This window comes from Geotrypetes seraphini, chromosome 2 (genome assembly GCF_902459505.1).
Source record: "Geotrypetes seraphini chromosome 2, aGeoSer1.1, whole genome shotgun sequence".
NCBI classification, from domain to species: Eukaryota; Metazoa; Chordata; class Amphibia; order Gymnophiona; family Dermophiidae; genus Geotrypetes; species Geotrypetes seraphini.
In genome coordinates this window covers 408,366,094-408,388,512 of record NC_047085.1, presented here as the reverse complement: position 1 = coordinate 408,388,512, position 22,419 = coordinate 408,366,094, and the positions used below count along the sequence as shown (strand labels likewise).

Genomic DNA, 22,419 nt, shown 5'->3' with positions numbered 1-22,419 from the left:
TGAATTCCTGTGGGTTGCCCTAAGGATCTTCTGTCTAATTTTGTGTCATAAATATATTATATATTCAGCCTTAGAAGCTATTATATGTAATTAGGAATTCAAGACTATATGTAGGTTGATTTGTGCAAATTTTTGGGAGTGTAGGTGGAATCATTTAACATCATAATAGTCGCTTGTATGAAGGACATATGGACGGAGGAATGTAGATTTAAATTAAATATAGGAAAAATGGAATACTTGTGGATTGGAAAGGCACTCCCCATCAGAGTTGGGAGCTTTTAAAGTGGAAGAGCAAACCTTGGTGATTTAAACACAAAGTAAACTGGTTTGGAGCGTTCCTTGATGCTACCCTGACTTCAGAATCTCAAGAATTGCCAGTGGTAGAAAAAGTCTGGGCCAGTTGTCTTTGTTTAAGAAAATGTTCCCATATTTAGGGCTGTAAGACTTTTAATAGTATTTCCCCACCTGGATTGCTGCATTGTTCTCAATTTAGGCTTGCCCAGAAGAATAATGAACACAATTCAATTTGTTCAAAACACATCAGCAAGTGTTTATTTCATTGTGCCAGACGACAGATGGCTACTCCTCCTGCTGGATATACGCCATCGACTGCAGATAGAATGTGGTGTAGTCTTTAAGACTCATTAATTTTTTATAGGAGTAAGCTAACAAAATAAACCATCTATGAGATTGTGCTTTAAGTACAGTTTTGGTTTTTGCATTCCTTCAGCCAAGGTCATTTTCTGATGTAATTCTAGTACTATGAAATAAACTTCCAGTAGAAATTAAAAGCACTGAGGATTTTGACCTGCTTTGTAATACATAAGGATCTCTCTCTTCCTGGAAATAGCCTAAAGAGGTTGAAGATGGGCTTTGAATTTGTAAATTGAGATTTTTAAGGGTTTGTATTGAATGAGAGAAGGGTTGAGAGATCCAGGTGGTATTTTGTTGAGGGTTTTGGCTTTGCAGTGGGAACATATGGGGGATGCGGAGAGGGATAGGTGGCAAGATTTAGGGCTACTTTTACTAAGCTGCGATAGCGTGTTTAGTGCACGCAGAATTTTAGCGCGCGCTAAACCCATGCTATGCGGCTAGAACTAACGTCAGCTCAATGCTAGCGTTAGGGTCTAGTGCGCGCTAAAATCGCTATCGCAGCTTAGTAAAAGGAGCCCTTAGAGCAGTAAATTGTTGAGAGAGTTTGTTTTTTTAGGGGGTTTTTTTCAGTTCAAAAATTTTTATTGATGTAATTGGAATAAAACAATATATAAATACAATAAACAAGTTGTACACAGAGAGAAATATAATGCACAATGCATACAACTGATCTCAATGGCAGATGGGTTAAAACTGTTTTTCAATACCAGCACCAACTTTACACCATCCTAAACATATATGGTCCGAATGTTGTTTCTCCTGACCTTTTTTTGCTGAAATCACATCCACATTGTTGTCTGAGGGTTTTTTTTTAATAGAAGTACAGTGGTACCTTGGATTACGAGCATAATCCGTTCCAGGAGCATGCTCGAATCCAAAATGCTCGTTTATCAAAGCGAGTTTCCCCATAGGAAATAATGGAAACTCGCTTTGATACGTTCCCACCCCCCCCCCCCCGAGGCCAGGGCGCTGCTCCCCCCCACTCGCAAAGTCCCCCCCCCCCCGCGTGATCCAGCACCCCAGCGTGAGAACAGGCATCCCCCGCCCGACCAACTTTAACTCACCCCCCTGTCTGGCACCGGCACGAGAACCGCTCCCCCCAACTCGCAAAGGCCCCCCCCCCCGCTCGAATCGGCACCCCCCCGCGAGAACAGGAACCCTCCACCTGACCAACTTTAACTCACCCCCCCTTTGGCACCGGCACGCAGCCCACAAGTGCCGGTGCCGCTTGAAGATCTTCTTCCCAGTCTCTGCCGGCTTTGACCATGCATCTGCCCATGGTCAAGCCCTTCTAATTCTCCCTCTCGCCGGGGGTTCCTGTTCTCGCGGGGGGGTGCCGATTCGAGAGGGAGGGGGCTCTTTGCGGGCAGGGGGGGAGCGATGCCGGTTATCGGGGGGTGCTCGCAAATCGAGTCAACACTCGGTTTGCGAGACATGTTTTGCGAGAAGGTTTTGCTCGTCTTGCAAAACACTCGCAAACCGGGTTACTCGCAAACCGAGGTTTGACTGTAATGTGTTTTAATAGGTGCGTATATTTAGCATGGTATACACCTCAACCAGACATAGGAAAACTCACACCCCATTCTCATGCCCCCCAATTAAGGAGGTGAAATGGAAAAAAACTATATGATGGCCTCCTAGCCACTCAAGCAGCCAAACTAGACCAGTGTTTTTCAACCTTTTTTGGGCAAAGGCACACTTGTTTCATGAAAAAAATCACGAGGCACACCACCATTAGAAAATGTTAAAAAATTTAACTCTGTGCCTATATTGACTATATATAAAGTAATTCTCTTGAATAGGAATCAAATAAACACAAAGAAAGTATTTTATAATTACTTTATTATGAAATATTAAGTAAACAGAATAGTGAAAAATTATAAAATACTTTATTCAGTGCGAAACCTGGGCCTGTTTGGCTGAACACAAAGCTGATATTCTGGCTGGAATCGAAGAAAGACACACACGTAGCTCTTCGTCAACAGCTCTCAGTCTCTCTCTTTATTTGGTTTTTATAGCATACAAAAATAGACAAATATACCCTCCATCCTTTTTATTAAACCACAATAGCAGTTTTTAGCGGTTGAAAAACACTGAACTAGACAACCAAATCGCCAATCTACTGACAGCATCCCCAGTCTACTTCTTTGAGGGGATAAGCAGTTGGGTGGACAATGGGGAGCCCATAGACATCATTTACCTCGACTTTCAAAAGGCTTTTGACAAGGTGCCACATAAAAGGCTACTTAAGAAGCTGTGGAACCACGGGGTGGGAGGGGATGTGCACAGATGGATCAAGCACTGGCTGTCGGGCAGACAGCAGAGGGTTGGAGTAAAGGGTCAGTATTCTGACTGGCGGGGAGTCACGAGCGGTGTGCCACAGGGATCGGTGCTGGGGCCTTTACTCTTTAACATATTCATCAATGACCTGGAAAAGGAGGCAAAGTGTGAGGTTATAAAATTCGCAGACGATACCAAACTGTGCGGCAGAGTTAGGACCAGGGAGGAGTGTGAGGACCTACAAAGGGACCTAGACAAGCTGGAAGACTGGGCAAACAAATGGCAAATGCGCTTCAACGTGGACAAATGCAAGGTCATGCATATAGGGAAAAAGAACCCGTTGTTCAGTTACAAATTAGGGGGGGTATTGTTGGGAGACAGCAGACTCGAGAGAGACTTGGGTGTGATGGTGGATGCATCACTGAAGCCATCTGCACAGTGCGCAGCAGCCTCGAAAAAAGCCAACAGGATGCTGGGCATCATAAAGAAGGGCATAGCAACCAGAACACGGGAAGTCATCATGCCATTGTATCGAGCGATGGTGCGTTCAGTATTGGTTGCCGCACCTCAAGAAGGACATGGCGGTACTTGAGAGAGTCCAAAGGAGAGCAACGAAAATGGTAAGAGGGCTGGAACACTGCTCATACGCTGAGAGGCTGGATAGGCTGGGGCTCTTCTCTCTGGAGAAGAGGAGGCTCAGGGGAGATATGATAGAGACATTCAAGATCATGAGGGGCATAGAGAGGGTGGATAGGGACAGATTCTTCAGACTAAAGGGGACAGCAAATACGAGGGGGCATTCCGAGAAACTGAAGGGAGACAGGTTCAAAACAAATGCAAGGAAGTTTTTTTTCACCCAAAGGGTCGTGGACACTTGGAATGCGCTACCGGAGGAAGTGATCAGGCAGAGTACCGTACAAGGATTCAAACAGGGATTGGATGGATTCCTAAGGGATAAAGGGATCGTGGGATACTGAGGGAAAAGGAGATAGAGGGGTATAGATAGAGGATTACTGCGCAGGTCCTGGACCTGTTGGGCCGCCGCGTGAGCGGACTGCTGGGCACGATGGACCTCAGGTCTGACCCAGTGGAGGCATTGCTTATGTTTTTATGTTCTTATTTAGAAAAGAAATAAAGACCATGCTCTTCAAGAAATCCCTGAAAAAGAAATAACACCACAAGTTTCAAATACCGCCTCTCACTAAAGCTCCCTACCCAAAACAACTAGCCATACTCATTTCTTACTCTCTTTGAAAATGACCAAATATCTTTTTGGTAAGATCTTTTTGTAATACATCCTTGATAATTCTTTTGTAATCCGCTTTGAACCGCAAGGTAATAGCAGAATAGAAATCCCTAATGTAATGTAATGTAATGATGACTGTCTTTGGGAGACGGCTATTGTATCCTGTTTTGTGCATCATATCCTGTTTTGTGCATCCTTCTGGGTGAAAGAGCAGGATATAAATCTATTAATTTATATCTAAGTTTTTCTCATGATGTTTGAATCTCTGTGAAAAATGTCTTTAGAAACATGACAGCAGATAAAGGCCGAATGGGCCATCCAGTCTGCCCATTCACAGCATCCGCTATCTCCTCCTCTCCCTAAGAGATCCCACATGCCTATCCCGTGCTATCTTGAATTCAGATACAGTCTTCACCACCTCCATCTACCATCCTTTCTGTAAAGAAGTATTTTCTTATTTTACTCCTGAGCCTATTACCTCTTAACTTCATCTTATGCCCTCTCCTTCTGGTGTTTTCCTTCATTTGAAAAAAGACTCATCGCCTGTACATTAATGCCACGGAGATATTTAAACGTCTCTATCATATTCTCTGTCGTATTTCTTCATGTTCCGTCTTTGAGTTGATATGCTGTAGAGAATTCTTAATTGCAAGAGAACTGCATTTCCCTCTTACCTGATGTACACTTCTCCCTCCGTATTCGTGGTTTCGTCAATCACGGTTTCGATTATTCGTGATTTTTAGTATGCTGGCTCCTCCCTCCCATTGCATCATTGAAATTGCCGATTCAAACCTTTTACAGAGAAAAGTGCTGATTCCAAATCGCACACTGATTCCCAGCGATTGTACAGTACAGAGGAAATCGCTGATTCCCAGCAATGCACAGAGAAAATCGCTGATTCTCAGCATGCACAGCCGATTCCCAGCAATGTGCAGAGAAAATCATTGATTTCAGATTTCACAGAGAAAATCGCTGATCCCCCAGCATTTAAAGATAAAATCGCTGATTCTCAGTTGCACAGAGAAAATCACTGATTCCCACCATGTCTACAAAGCACAAGAATCCTGGTTCTACCGATAGTGCTCCCAAGAGGGAAATAAAAGTGAAAACCTTACAAAAAAGGGTTGAATTATTGGGTATGCTTCAGAGAGTATTTACTTTAAAGTCATCCTACACTGTTGCTCGGCATTATGACATTAATGAGTCAACCGTTAGGTACATAAATAAGAATGAAAAAGCAATCCGTGAAGCTGTTGCAGCAGCTACTCCTGCAGGTGCGAAGACATTACATGTTGTGTGAACATAAGAACATAAGAAGTTGCCCCCGCTGAGTCAGACCAGAGGTCCATCTTGCTCAGCGGTCCGCTCCCGCGGCGGCCCATCAGGCCTAGTGCCTGAATAGTGGTCCCTGATTAATTTTATAACTTACCTCTAATCCCATCCCTATAATCTACCTTTACTCTTATCTGTACCCCTCAATCCCTTTGTCTTCCAAGTACCTATCCAAAGCTTCTTTGAACCCCTGTGGCGTGCTCCTGTTTATCACATCCTCTGGTAGCGCGTTCCATGTATCCACCACCCTCTGTGTGAAAAAGAACTTCCTGGCGTTTGTTCTAAACCTCTCCCCTTTCAATTTCTCTGAGTGCCCCCTTGTACTTATTGTACTTATTGATCCCCTTAATTTGAAAAATCTGTCCCTGTCTATTTTTTCTATGCCCTTCATGATCTTGAAGGTTTCTATCATGTCTCCTCTAAGTCTCCGCTTTTCCAGGGAGAAAAGCCCTAGCTTTTTCAGTCTGTCAGTATATGAGAGGTCCTCCATGCCCTTTATTAGCTTAGTTGCTCTTCTCTGGACTCTCTCAAGTACCTCCATGTCCTTCTTGAGGTATGGAGACCAGAACTGAACACAGTACTCCAGGTGCGGGCGCACCATAGCACGATACAGTGGCAGGATGACTTCCTTTGTCCTGGTCGTGATACCCTTCTTAATGATACCCAACATTCTGTTTGCTTTCCTTGAGGCCGTGGCACACTGCGCCGACGCCTTCAATGTTGTGTCTACCATCACTCCCAGGTCTCTTTCAAGGTCGCTCAACCCTAGTGCTGATCCCCCCATTTTGTAAGTGAACATCGGGGGTTTTTTTTTCCCTATATGCATGACCTTGCATTTCCCTATGTTGAAACTCATTTGCCACTTTTTGGCCCATTTTTCCAGTGTTGTCAGATCTTTTTGGAGATCTTCGCAGTCCTCCATGTTATTGACCTTGCGATATAGTTTGGTGTCATCCGCAAATTTAATAACCTCACATTTTATTCCTGCTTCCAGGTCGTTAATGAATATATTGAATAGGAGCGGTCCCAGCACCGACCCCTGTGGAACTCCGCTCGTGACCCATTGCCAGTCTGAGTAATGTCCCTTTACTCCAACCCTCTGTTTCCTGTCCGCCAGCCAGTTTTTGATCCATCGGTGGACCTCCCCTTGCACCCCATGGTTCCATAGCTTCTTTAGTAGTCTTTCGTGTGGCACCTTGTCGAAGGCTTTTTGGAAGTCAAGGTAAATTATATCTATGGATTCCACCTGGCTGGTTACCCCCTCAAAGAAGTATAATAAGTTCGTGAGGCATGACCTGCCCTTGCAGAAGCCATGCTGGCTCGACTTTAGCTGCCCATAGTTGTCGATGTGTTCCCAGATGCTGTCTTTAATCAGTGCTTCCATCATCTTTCCCGGGACCGAGGTCAAGCTCACCGGCCTGTAGTTTCCTGGGTCTCCCCTTGAGCCTTTCTTGAAGATGGGCGTGACATTTGCTATTTTCCAGTCTTCCGGAATCTCTCCAGTTTTTAGGGATAGGTTGCATATTTGTCGAAGTGGCTCAGCTATTTCGTTCCTTAGTTCCTTGAGTACCCTTGGGTGAATGCCATCCGGACCTGGCGATTTGTCACTCTTTAGCCTGTCTATCTGCCTGAGGACATCCACCTTGCTCACCTCTAGCTGGACCAGATTTTCATCCTGCTCTCCTTTTACGATCTCCTTGGGCTCCGGAATGTTTGTTGTGTCCTCCCTCGTGAAAACTGACGTGAAGAACTTATTTAGCCTGACAGCTATCTCCTTTTCCTCTTTTACCACTCCCTTTCTGTCCCCATCATCCAAGGGTCCCACTTCCTCCCTTGCTGGTTGCTTTCCCTTAACGTACCTGAAGAATGATTTGAAGTTTGTTGCTTCCCCTGCCAGTTCCTCCTGGTAGCTTAACCCATAGTGATTCCAAGTCGTCCGCCCTTACTGTTGTTTCCATTCTGATTGAAGGTATGGAATCTTTTATATATAGCGCTATTCCTCCACCCTTTTTGTGTGACCTATCTCTCCTGTAGAGTTTCAATCTCTCTCGTATGGAAGCTGCAACATTTCTGTGGGTGCAGGATTGCTACAAGAAGAGAATTCTGGTAGGCTTGGTGATGATAAGAAGAAAGGCAAAGTCTTTGTATAACTTGAAGAGCAGGAAAGGCGGAGTGTCACAATTCATCGACTTTCTGGCCAGTAAAGGGTGGTTTGATAAATTCTGTCACAGTTATGGCCTGCTTAATGTGAGAGTGGCAGGAGAAGCAGCATCTGCCAACCAGGAGGCAGCTAGAGTTCCCTGCTACCTTTAATGAAATTATTGAAGAGAAGGGATATGAACCTGAGCAGGCATTCAATACCGATGAAACTGCTCTATTTTGGAATAAAATGCCACAGAGGACTTTCATTAGCAAAGAGGATAAGCGAGCACAAGGTTTCAAGGCTGCAAGGGATCACGTAACCATGATGCAAATGCAGTAGGCCATATGATAAAGCCAACACTGATTTATAAAGCAGCGAACCCCTGAGCCTTGAAGGGAAAAGATAAGTTCCAGCTGCCTGTTTATTGGATGAGCCACAAGAAGGCTTGGACAACCAGAGCACTGTTCCACATTGAGGGTGTTGAGATTGTTTACCTGCCCCCAACACAACATCTCTCATCCAGCCTCTCGACCGGGGGTAATTAGGACATTCAAGGAGAGGATTATGCATGTGATGGACGAAGGCCCAAACGTGAATAACATCATGAAAAAGTGGAAGGACTTCACTATTGCCGATGCCATCAATATTATTGAAAGAGCGGCTTTTTCTTTGACATCGACCCATACGTGCATTAAAGATAAAGGAGTTAAATCAATGTATTTCCAAAAGAAACCGAGAGTCACTTGCTCTCCATCCATCTCTTCCACCCATGCAGTAGTTCTAACATTGTTTGTTTACCAACCTCTTTTGCATGCAACTAATGAGATATTAAATTAGAATACTGCCAGATGGTGGGCATGGATTTAATTCCAGAACTGTGTACTTCTCCTTTTTTCTTGGGGGGTGTTGGTTGGACGGAAGTGATTGGGCATCTCTACCGCTGTTGTTGTGGGTTAGGTTTGTTTTTTTTTTGTTTTTCTGCACATGTGCCCATCACTGTAATCAGCGATGGGCACATGCAAATTTAGCGCGTCTTCACTACTCTGCACCAACCATGAGCATTTTTTTGGAGAATGATTCGCTTTTTTTTTTTTTTTTTACAATCGCTACTATAACGACTGCAACAGTAGCCTGTCGGGTTTTTTTCATGTTTTTTGAAAATCTAGCCCTAGACATCCTATCCTATAACATGCATACCTAAATTTTTATGGTGTGCATCTCCAAAGAGGGTGTGGCCTTGGGAGGGGCATGGATGGGTTAGAGGCGTTCCTAGGATTTATTATAATGTTATACAATAATGTTATTAGTTGGGTGCTAGCTTTGGGCAGGCATAATCGGTTGCGCCTAGAGTTAAGAATGAAGACCCAGATTCTCTAAATGGTGCCTTTAAATTGTGACATTAAGTGTAATTCTATAAAAGTTAGACGCACTTTATAGAATCATGCTTATCACTGCCTAAGCGTGCTTAAGCGTTGCTAGATGTCTTAAGTTTAGGCACACCTTATGCTAAGGTTTTCTTGGCCTAAATATCTTCTCCCAACTTAGGTGCCTACTGGTGCCTAAGTCTAAACAAGGCACCAGATACAAAACGCAACCGTGATCTGCCCCCTAACCACACCTACTTTGTGATAGGCTCTTAACATCCAATTAAGTCCAAGTCCAATTAAAGCCAATTATGAGGTGTTGCCAGTTATCAGCATTGATATAGCCTGTGAAGTTAGACATCTGATGTAGGTGCCTAACTTTAGGCAGACTTTATAAAATCAGGGCCGGAATGCGTGCTAAGTTAGTATTTTATAAAGGACACTCTGCAGAACTACCCTTGCAGAATACTGTCTTTGTGCATATCATTACAGTGCCATATATTGAATCTGATCCCTAAAGCTCAAACCTGGGATCTGAGGTTTCTCAGTTCTGTGATTTAAGACTCCTGGATGAGGACAGTTGCTGTGATGACTAGGTTAAGAGGGAATTTATAACTGAGGTGCTCTAGCTCAATAAATGTTGACTTTGAGTAAGAACCCCCCAAAAGAGCAGTCCCAGACTCCTAGGCAATGAAAAATCTATGTTATGTTGTTTCTATTTAGTTATCTATTTATTTTTCAGATGCAACAAATTCTAATAGGCTGTTATATTGCAGAAAACCTCATCTCTTGTGTTTTTTTTATACTTGATGTTCTACAGAGTGACTGTGACCACGTCCTACTTTGGCCACTTTGAGCAGATATCCCAAGAAGGGTACCCGTATATTGACTGTGCAGGGAACATCACTTACCGTCGGTGGAACACACTGAGCCTGTGATGTGCCCTTTGACTGCCACAGTAAACAAGCTGCTTATCTGAAAGATTAAGAAGAGACTGGTGACTGGTGCTGACATGGAACTGAATAGAAACCATTGAGAAGCTGCATTCTTCTATGAAAGGAATGCCTTTTTGCACTTACTGTGGTGAAGCTGAATTCGTGTATGGTACGCGTCCGGCTACATTTTTTTAGAGTGGTTTTTTCCCCCTCTATGGTGGTGATGTGTTTTGTAGAGAGAGGGCTTTCTGATCTCAATCTTTGACTCAAAATTGGCTCTTCACAGAGTTATATTTTAGAGTTGCTGGTCAGTGCTTCCACAGCTGTAAAAGTACCTTTTTTTTTGCATTCTTGTGCACATAAGATATCCTCACTGCTAGTTTGTAATATCATTTGTGTAGTTCTGCCAAATATGCACAGTGACGTACAGGGGCCGATTAGGGAGACAGTCCGTAGTCCTTGAAGCTTACAGTATAGTGAAAACAAACAATAAAAACCAAGTAAGAAGCCTTAAACTACTGTAGCAGAGTCAATTTTGGGAGAAACTAAACCAGGTGGGTTGAAAGTGAGTTTAGGGGATCCTTTTACAAAGGTGCGTTAGGGCCTTAACACGCGGAATAGCACACGCTAGCCGCTGCCGCCTCCTCGTGAGCAGGCGGTAGTTTTTCGGCTAGCGCAAGCTATAGCGTGCGTTAATCCGGTGCATGCGCTAAAAACGCTAAATGAGGAAAGGCTGTCTTTTCAGTTAGCAAGGCTTCAAGGAATGAGGCATTCTTAGGAAAAACAGAATGGGATGAGTAAGCTTCCAGTCTCCGCTCAGTCCCCTCCTCACCTGCTCCCAACATAATCTTTAAAAGCAACATAAGCTTTTTACAGTAAATATTTTACTTTGTGGAAGAGGTTCAATATTTATAGTGACAATTTCTATTGCATTTGAACATTGTGTACTTGAGTATTAAAATACCTGTATTTTTCAGCTTTGTTCAGTTAAAAATGTATGTTTAAAGTCAGTTTATTAATCTTTGAGTATAAAAATATGATCATTTAGGTTTGTAAAATGTATATAATAGCCGATCATGTTTATAATTGTAGTTTTCAATGTTTTAATTTGTTTAGGTATTTATCTGTTGTGATTTGCTGTAGCAAGGGGTGAGTTCTGTGATATAAAAGATTGAAGTGTAAAACAAATATTGCAGTTCCATGCCTATTTCATTTCTACAGACTGTACAAGCAGAAAACACTTATGATCTCATTTTTTTTCCAAATGCTACTTCATTTTCATCAATAGATGGTTTTTTTCCCCCAAAACTATTCTGCAAACAATGATATGCTTTATAAATTATTTTACTGTCCTCTCATTAAACCATTCATATTTTCTTCTCCTCCACACCTTAGTAGCATAAATTTTAGAAAAACTGGCTAAAATTTCATCACATATGCAGAAATCCTGTCCATTCTGGCCATGTCAAAAATAAAGTTTTATAATTTGAGCCAATATAATATGTAAGTTTTGCTTCAATATAGTGGGTACTTTGTTCTTTCAGGGGCATCAGCTTATCAGTAGAGGGAAAATAACCCTGAAGCTGTGTTATCTTTAAAACAATGATACAGACAGTCCAGGAAGGGACTGTCTGTATCGCTGTTTTAAAGATAAACACAGTTTCAGGATTATTTTCCCTCTACTGATAAGCTGATGCCCCTGAAAGAACTATGGGCTAGATTCACTAACCTGTTTTTCCTGGGCGATCCGTGGTCGATCCCAGCAGGCCCGACAAATTCACAAATGGGAAAAATTCAAATGAGGGCGATTGGAGGAACGCCCTCATCTGGCCGACACGGATCGCTAGTGTGCGATCCCGTGCATGCGCAGACATCTGTAGATGGTATGTGCATGGGTCAAGAACCCTCTGAGCTGCAACTTTTTTTAAATTTTTTTTAAAATTTTAACTTTTTTTGTAGCCCAGCGAGCCCATGGTTTTAACCCGCTTTAAACCCACGGGTTAAAACCACAGACTCACAGTGCGGAGAAGGGCAGGAGAGATTTAGGGCAGTAGGCAGGAGAAATCCGGGGATGAGCAGGGCGGCGATTTGGGGCAGAACAGGCAGGAAAGATTGGGGAAGGGCAGGGCGGCGATTCGGGGCTAGAGCAGGCAGGAGAGAACCGCGGAAGAGCATCGGGGTGGCAGGCGGGAGAGATTCGGGGCAGCAGAGAGCAGGGTGTGCAGAGAGCAGGGCTTCAATGGAGCTGGAGAGTCGTAAAGACGTTTTCAACTGGTCCCCAGCAGTCGCTTCTTGGGTTGATCGGCCAGCCCAGTCGGTTTCAAAAATTTATTGGGTGAATCGCGTCCCTGTCTACCTTGCATGCGTTTCCCCTCATTTGCAAGCACGGATTGGAAGCGGATCGCAGGAGAGGTTAGTGAATCGGGCCGGAGGGCAATCTGGTCGCAAACCGATCGGTACACGATCGGTTTACTTAGTGAATCTAGCCCAAAGTACCCACTATATTGGAGCAAAAATTATATTACATTATTATCAAGTCAGTTTCATTTTTAATGGCACGTATAAAAATGAGTATGCCTAAGATTATATGTGCACATATTGTTTCTAAAGAGCCGAGCTGATGTTTGCAAATATGTCATGAAAACCAAATTGCATTTCCACAAAGAGTTTGTAAAATGTTGTAAATATCTGTTCAGTTGATGCTGTCATCTTTCTCTTGATATGGATGACTTTGTTGTTTGGAATCTGATAGTGTTTTCAACTTTGGAGGTAGAATTTGGTGCACAAGAACTGGATTTATGTGGTGGTCTAATGCAGTGTTTTTCAACCTTTTTATACCTATGGACCGGCAGAAATAAAATAATTTTTCTGTGGACTGGCATCAGTCCGTGGACCGGCGGTTGAAGAACACTGGGCTGTCGTGGGCCAGACCTCGCCCATCTCTACCCAATCTCCACCCCAGACCCCGCCCCCATAAGAGTACTAATTGCACCTTGAACGTCCTGTGCCTCATCTGGAAGCCTTCTCTCTGACGTTGCAACATCAGAGAGAAGGCTTCTGGTTCAGGCGCAGGATGCCCGTAGGAGCCACTGCCCGTGGCTTTGTGCACTGAATCAGTTAGGAAGAGGAAGCTGGCTCGAAGATAACACCGCATCGATCGCACCGTGGACCAGCGGTTGAAGAACACTGTTTTGGGCCTGATGCATGTGCTGGCCCTGTGGACCAGCAGGAAATTTCTGTGGACCGGCACCGGTCCACGGACCGGTGGTTGAAGAACACTGGTCTAATGGTTTGTGGCGTACAGGTGGTTAGTTGACCAGTTTCCTGTGACAGCACAGATGTTCCACTTTGACTTGATGTTGAATGTCTGCCCCTTAAGTCCTCCTGAGAAAGCATTAATGTATATAGAATAACTATATATTTCTACATTTGATCTATTTTAACCAGCTGCAAAAATTTCTTACTGTATTTAAATGACTTCATTAGAAATGTAACCTCTAATATTTACATTTAGATCAAACATGCAGTAAAAGGTAGAATTGGCTAAAAATTGTCATAATTGCACCATAATTAAATCACAGATGTGTGGATTTTGTATTTTTTTTATATTAACATGTATTGGATTGATGTCGGTACTAATCCAAGAAAAGGACTCATAGTTATTGTAAGCACTGGTAAATGAGAATGTCGGGGTAAAGCACAAATGAATCTGTTAAATCATGAGAAATGATCTGTGCATTTTAACCACTAATGGAGGTTTACTGTATAGAAATAGCGATACTAGTTGATAGATCTCTAGACGCTGTAAGGTTTGCTATTTTTGTAACATTAAATAGTTGTAATTGTTGATCATGTGTGTATGTATATGGCAAAATGTATCAGTGTCTGTAAGTGGTCTTGTTCAAGTATGACAAATAAAATCTTACTTGCATCTGAATATTTTTTTAACAAGTTTGGAATCTCAGTTCTTTAGAAAGATGGGTTTCGTTACATTCAGTTTTTCGGGTTGAATCTGAGAATAACATGTTAGAACCTGTGGAAAGTTTTAATGGTTTCTTTTTTGTTACTTTTTCAAATATTGTACAACATGAGCATGAACATTTTTCATTAATCAGCCCCCCTCCCAATCTAATAGACCCTGCAAGTCTTGGTTTGTTTAAAAAAAAAAAAAAAAAAAGAGATGGCATCATTTACAAAGAATATTCAAATGTTTTAAATGAACTTGGGTTTGAATTTGGGTTGTGTAACAGTTTTACATCGGTGTCTTTTTTGGAATGGGAGGTTTTGTTTAATTTGCAGTAACACCTATTCCAGTGCAATAGGTGAGACATTCTAGTGTGCCGCGAGATGTTGCCTGGTGTGCCGCAGGGCCGCCATCAGGGCAGTACTACCAGTCCTGCATTCAGGGGCCCGGAGCTGACAGGGGGCCCGAGGCAGGGGCACCAGTAGCTTGCAAAGGCAAAGTGAGTTGATCACCCAGGACTCACTTTGTCTTGGCGATCTAATCTATCGAGCCGATAAGTCTTCTTCTCCCCGACGTCAATTCTGCAGTCGGAGAGGAAGTTCGGGCCAGCCAATCGCTGCCTGGCTGGGCGGAACTTCCTCTCCGATTGCAGAATTGACGTCAGGGAGAGCATGCGTCGGCGTCGGCTTTGGGGCCTGTTATCCATTGGTGGGTCCTGTTCCCCGATGGCAGTGGCAGTGGCTTGGGGAACGGCAGGGAGAAAGAAAGAGAGGGGGAAGGCAGGGAAACAGAAGGAAAGAAGAGAAACAGAAAAAAAGAAAGAAAGGTCAGGGAGAGAGGAAGAAAAAGTTGGGGGAGGGAATGAGGTGTGGAGGAGAGAAAAAGTTGGGGGAGGGAATGAGGTGTGGAGGAGAGAAAGCATACAGGCTGATAGAAGGGAAGAAAGATTGGATGCACAGTCAGAAGAAGAAAGTGCAACCAGAAATCACCAGACAAGGTAGGAAAAATGATTTTATTTTAAATTTAGCAAAGTGGAGGCAGTATTACCACAGTTTTCAAAGGAATTTGCCCAAATAACTTAATAGTTAACTGGGTAAATTCCCAGAGATGAAAACTTCCCTTCACTTACTATGCACAGTTCTGAATTTATATCTGCTGTCTATATTTTACAATATGGTCACCTTTTACTAAACCGCAATAGTGGTTTTTAGCGCAGGGAGCCTATGAGCGTCAAGAGCAGCGCTGGGCATTCAGCACAGCTCCCTGCGCTAAAAACTGCTATTGTGGTTTAATAAAAAGGATGGAGGGTATATTTGTCTATTTTTGTATGCTATAAAAACCAAATACAGAGAGAGACTGAGAGCTGTTGACGAAGAGCTACGTGTGTGTCTTTCTTCGATTCCAGCCAGAATATCAGCTTTGTGTTCAGCCAAACAGGCCCAGGTTTCGCACTGAATAAAGTATTTTATAATTTTTCACTATTCTGTTTACTTAATATTTCATAATAAAGTAATTATAAAATACTTTCTTTGTGTTTATTTGATTCCTATTCAAGAGAATTACTTTATATATAGTCAATATAGGCACAGAGTTAAATTTTTTAACATTTTCTAATGGTGGTGTGCCTCGTGATTTTTTTCATGAAACAAGTGTGCCTTTGCCCAAAAAAGGTTGAAAAACACTGTTCTAGACCATAGGGTTATTTCCCACTACTCGCATGGTCTGCAGAAGAAATCCATTTCAGGTTTTTCACTCTGCCTCTAGTGTACTTCTCAGGCTAGTTTAGCGCCCTCTAGCAGTCTTTTCTTCTACAAGCATGGCTACAGCTGTATAGATTCTGCTCTCCACATTTTATTATTTTAATTCAATGTAGTTTTGTCCCTTTCATGGGTATTTTCGTGTTTAAAATGGATTTGAAGCTCTGTCTGCTTGAGAATTCACAGACTTCGGTCTGTAGCTGACAGGCCGATCCCTTCGGGGTTTCTGATAGTCTGCTTAGTCTTCCTTGGAACTCAGGGTCGTCCCTGACCTAGTCTCACTCCCTGTTAAGCAGGGGGTCGAGCGCAGACTGTATAGTGCGCTTAGGGGGTTCAGCGGTGTTCTGCAGTGCTTTCACACCTCCACCCATCCAGGTGCACATCCGGTGGTCCACAGGGATGCAGACATAGTCAGACAGAGGATTTGGACTTGTAGCCCAAAGATCAGCTTGGAGGATGAATTTCCAGCAGTGTGGCAATGAATTCTGAACCGGCCATTGAAAAGGCTGGGAGCAGCTGCAAGAGCTCTGTGTCTGGTATCTGTGAGTACAGTGGAGCTGACAGGCTCCAAAATCGATCTTTAAAAAGTTAATTTTGAGAGGTTTTGAAGGTTTCCTAGTTGTTCCTCTATATTCCCCCATCTGAAATATGTTGTTTGTGTAATTTTTTTAATTTCAGGAAATGCTGTTTTGGGCACAAATTTTGATCCGGCGACCATCTTGGATTTTTAACTATTTTTTTTTTCAACTTTTCCCTGCTTCTTTAAAATTCAAAACTTTGCCAGGCATAATAATTTCCAGTTCCTTCTTACAGAAGCTACATTTGTCTGTTGCACCAGTTTTTTCTCTTCTTGTAGTAAAATGTCTTGTCCATAATCCACTATCATGGACTGGAACTATCAATCGTTCTCCTGAAGCACCCCAGCGTCCTTCTAACTTAGGCCCCCTTTTACAAAGCCACATTAGACTATTTTAGCGCCAGCCGCGACGGTATTAGCTCCGATGCTCATAGGAATTCTGTGAGCATTGGAGCTTTTACCACCAAGACCAGTGATAAAAAAGCCTAATGTGGCATCATAAATGGGGTGGAGTAAATTGGCAAAATACCCATAACAGCCTCAATAATTAGTTTAAAAAATAATAATTGAGTGATAGGTGCCTATCCAATTAGATAGACACCTATCGCAATGTGCTTAGTGGCGCCTAATGCCTAAGTGGGCATTGCTACGGGTGGAGCGTGAGTTAGGTGCCACCAAGTGTGATTCCTCAAAAAGATGCCTGAAATAAGTAGGCCTTTAAAACCCTCGCCTACATTTCAGGGGCTTAAGTTTTTATACAGATGCCGCTAGCTGTGGCCGGTGCCTTTTTTTTTTAGAAGCCGGACAATTTAGGCACTGTTTATAGAATCAGGTATGTCTTTATAAAATAACTTGAAAATAGGCACATTCTGGGTCATCCCACATAGACAATCTGATATAGTAAAACATGTGAGCATACAGTTTGCATTTAAACTAAAGAGGACACAAAAATGGTCTGTAGCAATGAAAGACTCTAATGTGCAAAGACAAAAAAGCCAAACAATACACATGATATGAAACTGATTTAATAGATGTGCTTTTTGTTAAAGGTAGATCTTTAAAGCATTTGTTCTTGCTTTTCAAGAGAGAGCTATTTTTTTTGCATTTTCACAATCTTGATTCGTGACAGATTGCATTATAGCTAAACCATAAGAATGATAATTGAATTGCTACTATCCATGGGTTCTCAGAATGCTCATAATTTGCTCACAGCTTTTTGACAAAACATCTGCATGCAAGAAAGTGCATTTTGAAATAATTAACCTTGACACGCTGAGGAGGTATGAGACCCCTCTTTTCCTTTTGTACAAGTTTGTCTGGTTAATTATTCCCCCAAATACGTTTATTAACTTGATTGTTTTTATTGATTAATGTACACCGCCTAGAAGCCTGATTAGGCGGTATAATAAATTTTTTAATAAACTTGAAATTTGAACACTAATAATAATGTTCTAAATGTATTTTGATTCCTCCTGCTTAGGAGGCACAATATATTAAGCAATCTTAGCCAAAGTATTTATTTAGCTATTCCAGTGTGCTGATTTTTTTTTTTTTAATTTTGAAGCCAACACAAAATAGATCGTCATTAACGTATTAATCCAAAATATTACCTTTAGCAATAGAGAGAGATAATTTGTAAACAGTACATAAAATGCACTTCTCTCTTGGCATTAACACTTGTATCCTCTAGTCCTACAAGGCAGAATTAATTCAGGATGCAGATTATACATTGAACAATATAATCATTTTGAATATTTGTAACTGATGTTTCTTTTACAGCATTTGAACAGTTGACATTTGGCATCAATCCGCAGTGCATCTTGCTCTTTCAACCCTTAGAAGATTTCTCTTCTGTGTGGATCAACCACGTTGTCCATGCACCTAAAAAAATAAGTCTTATTTTATAAAGAGATATATAGAGATATGCTGTGGAGTAAATACAATTGGGGGATAGTTATTAAGGTACAATAAAAGTCATGCACTGATTACTTTTCTCTACTTCTTTCTAAGGATCTTCACTCTCGTAGTTTTCCAACTAAGAAAAGATTAGATCTATGTAGAATGAATTCTAATGTGTTGGCTTCCAAAGCAATTTCTTTAGTGCAGGTTGAGGATTATTTGTCTGCTGCTGAGGCTTTAGAACAATGGAATAATACCATAGGTCAGGCAATAGATGATTTTGCACCAATGAAGGAATGTATGTGGAGGCATAGGAATAATTTAAGACTGTGGGTTAAAGAGATTAGAAAGCATAAGGAGAGATTTGTGTCAGACTGAAAGGAAATAGAGAAGATCTAAGAAGGAAGAAATTAAAGTCTTATATTCAAAATTGAATGAGTTTAGGGAATGGATGAATCAGGCAAGGAGGGATCTTTATTTTCAAGATTAGTTTAGGGGTACATTAAAACAGAAAAAAAAGTAGGATTTAGTTTGAACACTACACGATACTAACGAAATATTAGACTCTTACCTCTGCTAATCTTTCTTGTAAATCCACCCTTTATGCTGGGGACAGATGGGTGTTATGTACCTTGTCCAGCCAAGGTCTGTAGGAACTTCACTTGATAGAAGTTTCAGCTCCACCCCCTGCCCTCATCTGCTAAAGCATGCTCCCTGGACATCAGTTAGTCTTCAAGCAGCCAGGAACCTCTACAGGAGGACAAGAAATAAGAGAAAGGGGAACGGGGAACTCCCTGCTAAACAATTCTGCTCCTGTTAACATATGCAAAACATCAACAATGCAAAATGTAAAACAGTATGAAACATTAAAACCTGAACTATAAAACAGGATTATAGGGAGACACAGCCTGTACAGTCAGAAGGGGGCAAAAACCCAGGACCATAGGACTCAGCCCCATAGTCAAACAGATGGCATTCTTCAGGAAGGCTGGTCTGAGACTGAAATACAGCTTACCATAAAAGGCCAGGTGATCTGCGAATCGGACAGAAAGAGGAAGGGTCCCCAGCATAAAGGGTGGATTTACAAGAAAGATTATCAGAGGTAAGAACCTAATCTTTTGTTCTTGTACAATCCCCCTTTATGCTGGGGACAGATGGGACATAACAGAGCAGTCCTTAAACATCAGGGAGGGACAGATGAGCCCACTGCCAAAACCGAAGCCCCAAAAGCAGCATCCTGCTTGGCCACCACATCAATCTGATAAAACTTGGTAAATGTGTGCAGGGAAGACCATGTAGCCGCCCTACAAATCTCTTCCAGCAAAGCTGCTGTAGATTCTACCCACGAAGAAGACACACCTCTAGTGGAGTGAGCCCGAACCCCAAGGTGGGGCTTTTTCCCCACCGCCACATAGGCAGCAGAATCCATCTGGAAATGGTAGCCTTAGAGGCAGGCCTACCCTGAGGGGCAGGACCCAAAAGAACAAACAGATGGTCCGAGAGATGAAACTCATTGGTGACCTCTAAATAACGCAGAATAAGGCAGTGAACATCCAAGAACTGCTAGATCCAGTCCAGGGCCTTGGAACCTGAGGATGTCGGAAGATGAATTACCTGATTCACATGGAAGACAGAAACCACCTTCGGGAGGAAGACATGTACCTTTCACAATAATACTGCGGAATCCGTGAGGAAAGGATCCTGGTCCGAAAGAGCCTGGAGCTCAGAGACCCTATAGGCAGACGTGACCGTAACCAGGAAAACCGTCTTAATGGTGAGATCCTGCAATGAGGCCTGTTTAAGGGGTTCATAGGATGGACGAGCCAGCAAGTGGAGAACCAGATTAAGATTCCACATTGGGCATGTGAGACACAAAGAAGGCCTCAGCCGAACCACTCCCCTCAAGAAACGGACAATGTCCGGATGAGATCTTAGGGAGCCCCTGAGCAATACAGGACCTAAACAAGAGAGAACCGTGATCTGCACCTTGAAGGAAGACACAGCAAGACCATTTTCAGACCATCCTGCAGAAAATCCAGAACCTGTGCCACCAGGGAACCCGAGGGATCCACCTGTGAACCTGAACACCAAGCCTGGTAACACTTCCAGGCTCTTGCATAGGCCCCAACCGTGGACTTCCGCTGTCTATGTAGCAATAACCGCAGTCGAATAGCCCCTGGCTGTCAAGGCTGCGCGCTCAAGAGCCATGCCATAAGACCAATGGTCTCAAACTCGCGAATCGCCAGGTACTATTTTGAGGCCCTCAGTATGTTTATCATAAAATAAAACAGTTTCTCGATTATGTCTCTTTAGCTATAAGTTACAATATTATTATTAAGACTTAGCCAAAAGGAAAGATTTATAAACTATAAAGAGTTTTACCTCATGCAAAATTGTCATTTCTTTAATATGACGTTAAATATTTTTTCTGTGGCCCTCCAAGTACCTACAAATCCAAAATGTGGCCCTGCAAAGGGTTTGAGTTTGAGACCACTGCGTAAGACCAAAGCGGTCTAGATCCTGCAGAGTAATTGGTCCCTGAGTAAGAAGACGAGGGTGTTAGAGAAGCCGAAGTTATTGACCGTATTGGAGCCGAACCAGATCGGCATATCACGGTCTCCTCGGCCAGTCTGGGGCCACCAAGATCACCGGGCCCCCATGTTCTGCAACGTGACGCAAAATGCATCCTGTCATGGGCCACGGAGAAAAGACATAGAGGAGACTTCCCCGAGGCCAGGACTAAACCAGAGCACCCAGTCCTTCGCTGCTGGCCTCCCTCCAACGGTTATAAAACCTGTACGCCTTCCAGTTCTTGGCGGTTGCCATGAGGTCAAACGTTAGATGACTTCACAGATGAACTAAGCACTCGAACTCTCTCTGAGATCCAGGGACTGTCGACTGAGAAAATCTGCTTGAACATTTTCTACACCCGCCATGTGTGCTGTGGGCAGAGCTACGAGGTGCCTCTCGTCCTAGGAAAAGAGCAACCAAGCTTCCATGCTCAGATGAGGACTCCTGGTACCTCCTTGCCGGTTGACTGAGGCCACCACCGTTGAATTGTCTGAGAACACTCGGACAGCTTGTTGATGGAGACAGTTCTGGAAATTTAGCAAGGCTAGGCGGATCTCCCTCAGCTCCAGGCAATTTATCAACAACTTGCTCTTCGATGGCGAACACTGGCCCTGAACTGGAGCAGACATACAGACTGCTCCCCAACCAGAGAGACTCATGTCCATGGAGAGAAACCCAGTCTGAAATCCAAAGTGGCAGACCCTTGGACAGAGTCAGAGGACTCAGCCAGCACTGCATGCTGCTGCTGCTGCACATTGCCGCCATCCAGGACAACAGTGCAAATAACGAATCCCGTTGTGGGCTTCAATAGGACAACGATGACTCCTGAAGGGGATGCAACCGAGCCCTGGCCCACGGAACCACATTGACGCCACCATGATCCCCAGGACCTGGAGATATTGCCAGGTCGTCAGAGCTGAACGGCTAACATGTTGAATCTTCTCTCTTCAAGCCAGCTGGAGAAACACTTTTGTTCTGGGGTACAGAGTTGATTTCAGTATATTTAAATGAGGTGGTACAGTAACTGATCTGTATGTAAATATTTGATTCTTGCTTCTAGTTCAAATTGATATTCTAATGGTAACATGATCAAAGAGCTTCCTCTACCCAGCAGCAGAAGTAGTGACACCAAAGTGATTCCACTTAACAGAAAAAAGGATAATAATGGTCATACTAATAAAGCTTAGACCATATTACATGATTCCACACAGGAGCTGGTTTAAAAAATTGACAAATATACACTTTTCCCTTATTTACATAATTGTAACTGAGAGGGTGGGGGGATTTCTGAATTGCTTGGATTAGTAGAAAAGAATATATTATATGATATACATGATTGCATATGATATGGGAAGGGGGGATAAATTTCATTAATTTAAGATGATTGTAATAGAAATTCAAGTGATATTTGGTAGTTTGTAAGTTTAAATGTTATTTCTGATTACACTTGTTGTAAGTTGTAAAAATGAATAAAGAATTTAAATAAGACAAATATACTCGTAATTCATTCACTTTTCCATGGATACTTTGAGGGGCATAATCGAAAGGGACGTCTAAGTCCGTTTACGTCCATCTCGCAAGTCGTCCAAAGTTAAAAAGAGCCCAAGACACATTTTCAAAAGATACGTCCAACTTTGTTTTACTTTCGAAAATCGTCTAATTATACGTCCTGCCAAGCTACTAAATCGTCTATCTTT

At 42.7% G+C, this 22,419-nt stretch overlaps 2 protein-coding genes across 3 annotated transcripts in view; one reads left to right on the top strand and one right to left on the bottom strand.

Annotated features, from left to right (window-relative positions):
- TMEM106B (transmembrane protein 106B) overlaps positions 1 to 12,200 on the top strand; it is a 49,116-nt gene extending 36,916 nt beyond the window's left edge. For both annotated transcript variants that reach the window (XM_033931005.1, XM_033931004.1), the window contains exon 8: positions 9,840 to 12,200. In XM_033931005.1, coding sequence (XP_033786896.1) covers positions 9,840 to 9,957 — 118 coding nt within the window. In that variant the 3' untranslated portion in view covers positions 9,958 to 12,200. The remainder of the gene's footprint in view (positions 1 to 9,839) is intronic.
- Positions 12,201 to 17,230: 5,030 nt separating this feature from the next.
- The window catches only part of VWDE (von Willebrand factor D and EGF domains), a 174,549-nt gene continuing 169,360 nt past the window's right edge, over positions 17,231 to 22,419 (bottom strand). Inside the window, 1 exon segment of the mRNA XM_033931003.1 lies at positions 17,231 to 18,133. Within this exon segment, the coding sequence (XP_033786894.1) occupies positions 18,113 to 18,133 (21 nt within the window). The 3' untranslated portion in view covers positions 17,231 to 18,112.